The following is a 10,765-nucleotide window of genomic DNA, read 5'->3' as shown; positions in this document are numbered from 1 at the left end:
ACTGTCTCAACTAGAATGTAAGCTTGAAGATGGCAGGCACTTAGTTCTAGTGATGGGCAGGGAGTAGGTGCTCAATAAATATTTTTAAATGAATAAGTGAATGACTGAAAAATAATGGAACGGGAATAGTGATGGTACTGGGGTAAGAGAAGCACTTGAGCATAGAGCTAAATGATGTGAAGGTGCAAATAACTTGAAGATTCTGAGGGAAAAGCAGTCCTGGCAGAAAGAAAGTGAAAAGCCCAAAGGTAGGGATGGGCTTGGCTTTATGGGGGAAACATCAAAGGTTTGTGTGGCTGAAACAGCCAAGAGTGTCAGAGAGATGAAATCAAGATTGTCAGTAACTGGATGGTGTAGGACCTTATAAACCACGTGGACAAAAAAGTTTCCTTCCATTCCAGTAAACAACGCATGTTGCCCACCATCAAGCCATCAGTCACTGCACCCTGAGGGGAATTCAGGACAGAGAAAAACAGGATACCGGCCCTTGACAGTTAAGACTCATTTCTAAGGAATAATTTCCAATGAGCCCAGACTCTTGCATTTTCCCATTTACAGAAAAGCACTAAAATCATTAACTTGAGATATCTTTTTTGTGATTAGCAGTATTCTTTTGATGTTTGACTACATAGTGTTTTCTTGTTTTCATTGTTGTTTTGTAGTTTTTGTTCATCAAAAACTCCTATATATCCTGGCTCTTCCCTTACTTATTCAGAGTGGTTCCTCAGAGCTATCTGAGAAGCTGTCTCCCAGGCTATAGTCCTCAGTAAGGTCCCTAAATGAAACGTAACTTGCAACTTTTAGGTTGTGCATTTTAACCGTAAGTATTTTGAATTTTATTGCAAGTATGATGGGGAATCTTTGGAGAGTTTTAAGCAAGAGCATAGCCAGTCTGGTAATTAAAACGAAAAAACAAATCACCTTGGCTGCTATGTGACTAGTAGGCGGCGTAGGTAGCGATGTGGAAGGTGCCTGACCAGTGAGGGACTATGTCAAAATTCAAGTAAGAGAAGAGAGTGGACAGAATCTGAGTGACATCAGTAGAGTGAAAAACGGTTTAAAATTTGAGGGTAGTGGGCTTCCTAGATGGCACAGTGGCTGAGAATCTGCCTGCCAATGCAGGGGACACGAGTTCAATCCCTGCTCCAGAAAGATCCCACATGCTGTGGAGCAACTAAGCCCGTGTGCCACAACTACTGAGCCTGCACTTTAGAGCCTGTGACCCACAACTATTGAGCCCATGTGCTACAACTACTGAAGCCCACGCACCTAGAGCCCTGCTCCGCAGCAAGAGAGGCCACAGCAATGAGGAGCCCGCGCACCACAACGAAGTGCAGCCCCCACTCACCGCAACTAAAAAGAAAGCCCGGGCACAGCGAAAGACCCAACACAGCCAATAAAACAAATAAATAAATATATTTAAAAAAAGTTTGAGGGTAGAAGTGACAGGATTTGCTTATGTTTTCAGTAGGGACACAAAAAGGAAAAGAGAAGAGTCAAAGAGAATGTCTAATTTTTGCCCTACAAACCGGAGTCCATTCAGGCAAATTTAACGTCATATTTCTTTTAAGTTCATCCAGTGAAAGGATCCTTTGGGCAGACAGCGGCTGAGGACTTCGGGGGGAAAAATGAAGGGAGTTACGTACAGGAAGGGGGAAGCATTTGAGCGGGGAGCACTGTGTTCCCTTTTTTGTTTTGTTTAAAACAAAAGATGAGTTTATTTGTTTAAAATAAAAGATGAGTTTATTGCAAGGGCTTCGACCTGCAAGCCCAGAAACTCAAGGCTAAAGGAGCAACGTGTTCAGTTCTAAACACTGAGTTTTAAAGGATCCTGGGGAGCGGGCCTAGAACTCTGAGAGCAGCGTCTGGACAGAGCGACACCGTATTTCCTCTATTACAACGAACCCACACGATTTCCCCCTACGTTTACAGGTCTGGAAATCTTTTTGTCTCCTGCTAAGTGTGAACTCTCAACGTGGTAGGGGCTTCTTCCTTGCGGCGCACCTTACAGGCGACGGGGTCCTCGCTTGTACAGCAGATTCAGGAGTCGTCACCAGCGGGATCTCTGGGACACAACTGCGATCGCTCACTCAGGAATTCCCCTCAAACTCTGGGAAATACTGTAGCAGCGACTTGTCGGGATGTAAACTTCTTCTCCACCCCCCGCACGCCCCCTCCCGGACCCACGGCAGCGCCTCCTCTTTTCCGGGAACGAGCCGCGGAGACAATACACAGGCCGGCCCCCTAGCGTTCTTCCGTTCGGTGCCGCTTCGTCGGCCCCGCGCCCGCTCCCGCTCGGGACGCGGCCTGTGCGCTTTCCCCGCCGAGCGCCGGCCGGACGCTGGATGCCGCCCGGGCGGCCCGGGAGCTGGAGGCCCCCTCCGCCCGCGGCCGGGGAGACCCCTCGCGGCCCCGCCCCGGCCGGGCCCTGCCCGCCCGGGCTTTCCGCGGAGGCGCCGGCCCGCCCCGCCTCCCCCACCCCGCGCGCGCCAACTCGCAGCCCGCGGCCCTGATTGGCCGCCGCATTCCCGCTTTCCTTCCCGAACCGCCATTTTGAAAATCTTGTTGATTCTGGGCAGACGAGAGCACGGCGCGAGCGTCAGGCCAGCGAGCGGCCCGCGCGCGTCCTCCTCGGCGCCCGCCGCCGCCTCCCGGAGCCTCTTCGTGCCCTCGCGCCCCAGGCCCGCGGCGGCCCGGAACCGCGGTGAGGGCCTCGTCGGCGGAGGGGAGGCCGAGAGGGCGCGCGGGGCCCGCCGCCCGCACCGCCGCGGCCATTTGGACGGCGGCCTGGGGCGGGGGAGGGGACGCGGGGCGGCCGGCGGCGCGGGCCGGGCGGTGGGAGGGGCGGCTGGGCGCCGCCACTTTCCCGCCTTGAGACGGCCGGACGGCCCGCGGGGGCGAGAGGGAAGCCGCCCCCGGGGAGCGAGCGCCGCCGTCCCGGCTGCGCGGGGAGGCAACTTTGAGGTCGGGTTTCCCGCGGCTCCCTGGAGCGGCCGGCCGGGGCCGCCGCGTCCTTCCCGCCGGGGGCGAGGGGACCCAGACGTGTGGCTTCCTCCTCGCCCGCAGGTCCACAGCATGTCCTCCTCGGGTGCTGCTGCGGAGGGAGAGGGAGCCCCCGCCCAGCCCAAGTCCGAGAAAGAGCCCGAGATGCCCGGCCCGAGAGAGGAAAGTGAAGAGGAGGAGGAGGACGACGAGGAGGAGGAGGAGGAGGAGGAAGAGAAAGGTGGGGAGGAGGTCCCGTTCCTAGTGATGGATTTTACCGAAAACGGGTTTCTGGCTCTTTTTGCGCTTACAGGCACTAAACCGGAGTGATGTTCAGGACGAATGTTTGCAGAATTGTCAAGGGTTTTTTGTGTTGAGCAGTAGCAGAGAAAAGTAACTTCGTGAATTCCAGTTTAAAAATACTTGTTCCGTTGTTATTACTTACTTAGTGCAGTTTACGTCTCGCCCGCGACAGACGTTTGTAACATTTTATCATTTGACAGGAAGTTTGTAAGTTTCAGATCTGTTTTTTTAAAACTGCTAGCCTTGGGGGTTACTGTGCTTTACTTTTGCTAACTTAAGTACACATCCTTTACCTTTTGAAATTATTGTAAGGTCCTCACTGAAATCACATATTAAGACTTGAAGATGTTGTTAGTAAGTCCTAGAAATATTTTAATGATTTTAATATATTTGCTGAACTTCAGCAGACGTTCTTTTCAAAGGCTTAGGGGAGTTACTTTCACGGGGAAACACCGGTGAAAGCTGTTGCTACTTGAGAAAGTAGTTAAATACGAAGGCAGCGAACTGTGAAAGTTAAGTAAGCTCTCAGTTTTGGTGTTGAAGGAGAGCAGTAGTAACCTATTTGACTGGGCGCATGAAACTGAAGAACCTTACAGAATTGAGGGGTGGTACTGAGTTAGTTTATCTAGGGTGCATGGGCCGGGCCTCTGAGGTATGCCAGCTTCCTAAAATGTTTCCAACCACGTGAAACTTCACGTCACAGACCTTAACATTCTCTGATATTAGCCCAGTTTAGGTTTACTTAATATTTGACTACAACTCAGCCAAACTTGGGAATAGGTTTGAGGTTTTCCTCCCAAAACCAGGTTTCACTGTCAAAAAATTTTTTTCTTTTTTAAGCCTAAACCAGTCCATGGTCAGCACTTTATAAATGCAATCTGGGTTGAGATTACACACGGTGTGCCTTTTGTTTGTTTAAAGTGGTAGGTGCTCTAAGAGGGAAGCATGTCTATATTTAAGTACAAAAATGCTTAGGAAAAAATATAAATTATTTTAAAATTATTCGTAATATAGTAACTGCAAATTGGCTGCACTATCTCACTTTTTCTCAGCGCTTTTTCCTCCAATTTTTGGTTTTGGATACCACAGAGACGATGAATTTCTTCATGTCAGGAAAAAAATTATAGAAGTCATGTAAAAATGCTATAAATGACCAGTACAGTAATGCTTGGGAGATTGATGGCAGTTCAAATTGTAATTTTTTTTAACATGAAAATTTAAAAAAAAAAAAATTACCCCCAGGCAAGTCTATAGTTGTCCTAATTTATTATTGTTCTTTTTATGTCATTTGAGGTGTTTGTGGAACAATTAAAATTGTGGCTGTTTTTATCCTACTTAGCCCTGAAAATTTAACTGTACTACTAACTGAAGCATCATAGAAACTGAAATAAGGGGTGGAATTGACTTAACTTGGCAGTAGTTTGGGGAGTGAGGGGAAGGGCAGCTGGAGCCTCGTCAAAAATGACTCCTAGGTTTCTGTCTTTGACAGCTGGGTGGATAATATAACCATCTTCTGAAAAATAGAGTTCATGACGGTGAGTGAGTTTGGAGATGATGATGACTTCTGTCTTGGATGCATTGAGTTTGGTGCCTGTAGGACATGAAGTGGAGCTGTCCAGTTGACAGCCTGAAGCTCCGGAGAAGGCTTTGGACTGCATGTAGACCAGGAAAGTTATTAGCTTATAGATGGTAATCGACAGCAAGCAAAGAGCTTTAAATGGCTCAGGGAAAGGAATCAGAGTGATCACCAGGGTTGCTTTTGAGTGCTTTCTCTTCATTCTACACACCATTGCTAGAATACACCTGGAACCCTTTTTTTTTTTTTTTTTACTAATTCCTTCTGGGCAGATCCTTCTCCAAATCTTACCTGTTCTTCAAAGTCTGCTCCAAATGTCTTGGTCCTTTTTCCATAATCTAAAAAGAATTACTCTTTCATCAACTCATAGAACTTTCAATTTTCTTTTTCTTAAAGTGTGTTATCTTCTACTCTGGAATATATTTGTGTTTCATGGACCCCAGTAGACATGATCTCTTTCATTTGTTGATGCCTCTTTAGTATCTAGTGCAACTTTGCACAAAACAGGTATTCAGGTGAATAAACGGAAGGACTTGAAACAATCTATACTGTCCTCTTATTTATCTGACTTTATCTCAGTCAGAAAGTAAATGGGTTTTAGAAAATCCAGCTTAATATTTAAGTTTGAAAAAAATATATATATATATTATCTAGCTTAAAAAAAAAGGCAGTTTGGACTAAACATCGCAGAACTTTTTTACAAGGTTTTAGGACTATTATGAACATCATTTATTGAACTACAAAGTAATGCGCTCCCAATTGATTGCCTTAAATGTAAACTTGTAGAATTTTACCCTAAGTGTAGTACTGCAGGCTGCTCTGCCTTACTGTTATTTTTCTTTCTTCTGTCAGCTTATTAGATTACTGCCTTTCCCTGGGTATCTCTTGAAGTTCTTATAATTTCAGTCTAAACTTGCTGTTTTCTGATATTTAGTAAACAGAATCCAAATCAATAGAATGATGTGTAGTCCAATCATAGGTTTAATGAGCACCTTGGTGATTTTTCACAGATAAAATGCCTGGACTTTCATAGCAGTAATTGTAGCTGGATAAAATTTTGATTGCTTTCTAATTTTTTTTTTTAATGGATCCCCTATGGGGTTGCCAGGTGAGTAAAATGTTACTTTTAGAAAACTTCAATGATGCTGTTCACTTACCAAGTATTTTCAGTCTCTGTTGTATCATTTGGTGCTCAAAATTATGCTCAGGAGAAGAGTTTATGTTTATGTAATAAAGTTAATACATTCTTTAAGCTTTTTGTTATTTAAGAAGTATTAAATTAACTTCTAGAAAAGAGTCTCATCGTGGAAGGCAAGAGGGAAAAGAAAAAAGTAGAGAGGTTGACAATGCAAGTCTCTTCCTTACAAAGAGAGCCATTTACAATTGCACAAGGTAAGTTTATGTTCCTTTCATTTTATAGTGAAAATGTCTACGTATACAAAATGTTGGTTAACAGTGCTTTTTAGTGTTTACTAAGTAGTAATGTATTACTGATGTAGTTTTAATTTGCCCTATTAGAACGGATGTTATATGTAAATTATGCTGTAAAAATAATTCTCAAGTTAAATGTTCTAACACATAATGGATATTTAACTTTAACATGCTATTTTTCTCTAGGAAAGGGGCAGAAACTTTGTGAAATTGAAAGGATACATTTTTTTCTGAGTAAGAAGAAAACGGATGAACTTAGAAATCTGCATAAACTGCTTTATAACAGACCAGGCACAGTAAGACCTTTTATACCTTTAACCTAGTAGCATACTTACGTGTTAAAATACTTCACAATAGAAGCATAACTTTAGTTCTGGAAAGGACTTAAGCAGTCAGTCTCCATACCATACAAGTGAGCCAGGTGACACACAGTTGAATGACTTATCACAGAACACGTAACTGGATATTAGCCAATAGTAGTGTAACATCCATGGCTCTTTATACTGTAGCAGTTTTTAGCCAAACTAAAATTTCAAATTGTGAAATCAAAATTATGATGATTTTAGGGATCTGTAACTGTATTAGAAGAAATGTATTGTTTGGATGTTTCTAACCATTCAAAGTAAATTATACAGTATATTGTATCTCATTTGGAGGAAATATCTGATAAATTAGGTGGTAATTTTTTGCCAGTGGATTTGTTAGAATAAATCAGTGTTTCATTTACTGAATTAGTATACTGTACACACAACTTCAGTATTCCATATAACTGAGGAAACTTTGCTTTGGGCTGTGCGTGGGCAAAGTAAAGGTTGACATTGTTAGACTGAAGCATGTCTGAAGCATGGTGAAATTCATTTTCATGTGTGTTATCTCATTCTACCCTGCCAACAATCTAATCTACACAAGTCCCATTACTGCTGAATGGGACTGGTGTAGATAAGATGGGAGATGCTCTGTTCTTTAATTTTTTAAAGAATAAATCCCTGACTTTCTGATTTGGAAAATAAGAAATATTACTAGTAACTTGTATTATTTAAGGAAAGGATGTCTCTTTTCCCCCCCTTGTTATTTATTTATTTATTTATTTATTTATTTATTTATTTATTTAGGCCGCTCTGTCCGGCTTGTGGAATATTAGTTCCCTAACCAGGGGTTGGACTGAGGCCTTCGGCAGTGAGAGCAAGGAGCCCTAACCACTGGATGGGCAGGGAATAAAGATGTCTTTTCATTTTTTATTTATTTATTTTTTTTAGGATGTCTTTTTAAATAGTAACTTTCCACATCCCCGGTGCTGTCAGATGACATTTAGTTGTGGTTTTATAATTACTAGTAAAAATTCCCAGATGAAATACATTTAAATTCGCATTGTATCTTTTCAACCGAAGGAAGTTTGTAAACATTTTGTAATGTTACTATTTTAGTAGCAAATACAGTTTTTCAGTGTGAATAAAAAGTGTTGAGTAGATCAGTATTGTAATGTGGAGAAAGATGTGAAAATAAAAATGTTGGCTTTGAAATTTTTCTTGTGTACATTACTAGTAATAGGTAGCATGAATAATAGGAGAAACATTTTCAGGTGTCCTCATTAAAGAAGAATGTGGGTCAGTTCAGTGGCTTTCCATTTGAAAAAGGAAGTATCCAGTATAAAAAGAAGGAAGAAATGTTGAAAAAGTAAGTGATTTTAATAAATATCGTATTTAGATTAATGTGCTTCAAATTTAATTTTAGACATTTAAATATAACCACCCGTAAATTTTCAGTAGATTGCTGATTGTTTGCTTTCAGTTCCAAGACCATGTCATCATAAACTATTGACTATTACTTTCCGATAAATAGTGGCTATCAAGATTATTGAAAACTCAAAGACATTTCTGTTTCTTAGAAGAATGATACACACAGGTAAATCATTCACATAGTCCAAAATTGAGGAGTTCCAAAGGGAATGTAGTGAAAACTCTTCCACTCCTGTTCCCTTCAGCCACTCCTTTCCCCCACTTATAGGTACCACTTAAACTATTTTGAAGATAATCAATTTGATAGAAATCATTTCCATCATAATGCAAACAAGATGATATATTCTTTAAAAATTTTTTTCTAATGAGATGATATATTCTTAGAGTTTTTGTTTATTAAGCCCCCCGTAGTTTGAAAACTCTTAAGTATGAAAGGTGATTACTGGGAGGGAGGGAATATAAGGATATATGTATAAATACAGATGATCCACTTTGTTGTACAGCAAAAACTGGCACAACAGTGTAAAGCAATTATATTCCAATAAAGAGCTTTAAAAAAAAAAAGGTGATTACCTATACCTTTGAGACATTGTCAGTAGGAATACTCGAGGGGAAATGTATTATTTAATCACCAGCCAGAAGAATGAACAAGTTTGTGATTTTATAGTATCGAAAACTTTTTATGTTATTTTCTAGTAAACTAAGTGAGATTATTCTCATACTGCCTGTAAAACTTAGTTGGCAAATGTTTTCCATTAATTAATAATTATATCTGGTTGTGTTTTGTGCACTAGTCAAGATTATCAGAGTACTTCTAAGATTCAGAGAAACATGGGCTGTTTTCTTAACATTTGTGGCTCAGCCAGTTTGGTTAGCTGTTATCTTTATATTGTGGAGAATGTTTATAAACTTTCCTACATAATCACACTGGTTTCTTCCATTTTCTATTTCAGATTTAGAAATGCCATGTTAAAGAGCATCTGTGAAGTTCTTGATTTGGAGAGATCAGGTGTAAATAGTGAGCTGGTGAAAAGGATCTTGAATTTCTTAATGCATCCTAAGCCTTCTGGCAAAGTGAGGATCAGTTTTAACTATTTCAGTAACATATCAATTATTTGTAGCCTCTCCATTCTCTTTTTTTAGGAAACATTTTAATTAGTATTGCTGTCAACAGTCAGTAATATCTTCTACATTCAAAGAATATGCCTTCTGTTGACATATCTGCAACAATTTCGTGATAGAAATAACAGAAGGCATACAGATGTGCTCTCCCTTATCAGATATAAAGGATATAAGATTAAGAAAAATAATCGTTAACTAAATGTCAAATGGGACAGAGAAACAAAGTAAGTATCCAGAGTTATGTATCTAGAAGGCACTTGAAGAACAGAAATGGGTTGAGCTGCGGATGAGGTGTTGGGCTCATAAGGGAGGGTGTGCAACCTGTAATCATATCAGGAAAGACAAGATGGTGTGTTAGAGCTGGATATTTACTAGATACTGGAATAAGGTTATGAAAAAGTGACAGAAAAAAGCTGGCTCTTTGAAGTTTCTTGGATTGTATTTCCAGAATCATCAGGAGAGCCCAGGAACTGGACAGGGAAGTAGAAGTCTTAGTTTTCACCACTTTTCTAAAATCTGGATTAGGTTTGCCCTAATTGTTTAACAGTAGCAAAGGACATCACTGAGTTAAAATGTCTATTGAGGTGTTAATTATATGACCTTGCATTTTCAGTTTATTTTAAATCTGTTAACAAATATTTTCATATTCTCTCATTTTGATAGGAAAGAAATTGGGAAGAGATCTAGAGGGCCTAGGAGTTGAGGTGAACACCGTCAGTGAGGGGAGAAGGGCATTAGAATTAGAAAATAGAAAATAGCTCTGGGACTTTATTTTTGCCTGCTTTTGATCCTGCTGGCCATTAGCTGGACAGTGATACTTAAGGATATTTTTGTCATACAGCTACAAACCGAAGGGTTATGGTGATGGGAGGGGGAGGGTTCTAATTGGTTTATTTAAAAGATGGGTTTGAACACTGTTTCCTCAGAAGCAGTTACGAAGTTGCCTGAGTTATGAGGAATATGTATATTTTCAGCTTTTCCTCAGTGATTTTCAAATGTGTTAGTTTCAAGACCCCATTACCCTCTTAAAATTAATGAGGACCTCAAGAGCTTTTGTTTATGTGGGTTATTTTGATATTTACTGTATTCTAAATTAAAACTGAAAAATTTTCAAGTAACAACAAGCTCACTACATGTTAACAAAAGTAATTGTTTGTATGAGAAATAATTATACTTTCCAAAATGTTAATGAGAAGAATGGCATTCTGTTTTTGCAAATCTGTTTGTCTGGCTTAGGAGAAGACAGCTCTTTTCTTAATTTGCTTCTGCATTTCCTTCTGTTGCAATGTATTGTTTTGCTTAAAGTACAGGAAGAAAATCCAGCCTCACACAGCTATGTAGTTAGAAAAAGGAGGGATATTTTTAAAACCCTTTCAGATAATTGTGGATAGTCTCTGATACACCAAAAATCCACAGTGGGAAGGTTCTTAAAGGTTAGTTTTAATGTATCTAAAACCATGTTAATACACTTGGACATTTTACCTGTGCATGATTTTGTACTGTGCACTCTCCTTTTGGAAAATGTTGGTTCCCTGAATCGTGCATATCTTCTAAATGTTGGCACATTTCATTGAACACTATCAAAAAGTCACATTCATTAATATAACCATCCTCT

At 40.8% G+C, this 10,765-nt stretch overlaps 1 protein-coding gene across 3 annotated transcripts in view; it reads left to right on the top strand.

Annotated features, from left to right (window-relative positions):
• Nucleotides 1-2,326: 2,326 nt before the first annotated feature.
• DEK (DEK proto-oncogene) overlaps nucleotides 2,327-10,765 on the top strand; it is a 29,014-nt gene continuing 20,575 nt past the window's right edge. The window contains exons 1-6 of one of the 3 annotated variants that reach the window (XM_057698810.1): nucleotides 2,332-2,704; nucleotides 3,067-3,223; nucleotides 6,152-6,253; nucleotides 6,479-6,588; nucleotides 7,872-7,966; nucleotides 8,982-9,102. In XM_057698810.1, the coding sequence (XP_057554793.1) occupies nucleotides 3,076-3,223; nucleotides 6,152-6,253; nucleotides 6,479-6,588; nucleotides 7,872-7,966; nucleotides 8,982-9,102 (576 nt within the window). In that variant the 5' untranslated portion in view covers nucleotides 2,332-2,704; nucleotides 3,067-3,075. Of the gene's footprint in view, nucleotides 2,705-3,066; nucleotides 3,224-4,726; nucleotides 4,821-6,151; nucleotides 6,254-6,478; nucleotides 6,589-7,871; nucleotides 7,967-8,981; nucleotides 9,103-10,765 lie in introns of those variants that run through there. The other 2 variants (XM_057698811.1, XM_057698812.1) reach the window with 2 other exon arrangements.

This window comes from Hippopotamus amphibius, chromosome 11 (genome assembly GCF_030028045.1).
Source record: "Hippopotamus amphibius kiboko isolate mHipAmp2 chromosome 11, mHipAmp2.hap2, whole genome shotgun sequence".
Lineage (NCBI taxonomy): Eukaryota > Metazoa > Chordata > Mammalia > Artiodactyla > Hippopotamidae > Hippopotamus > Hippopotamus amphibius.
This window is presented reverse-complemented; position numbering and strand designations above follow the sequence as displayed.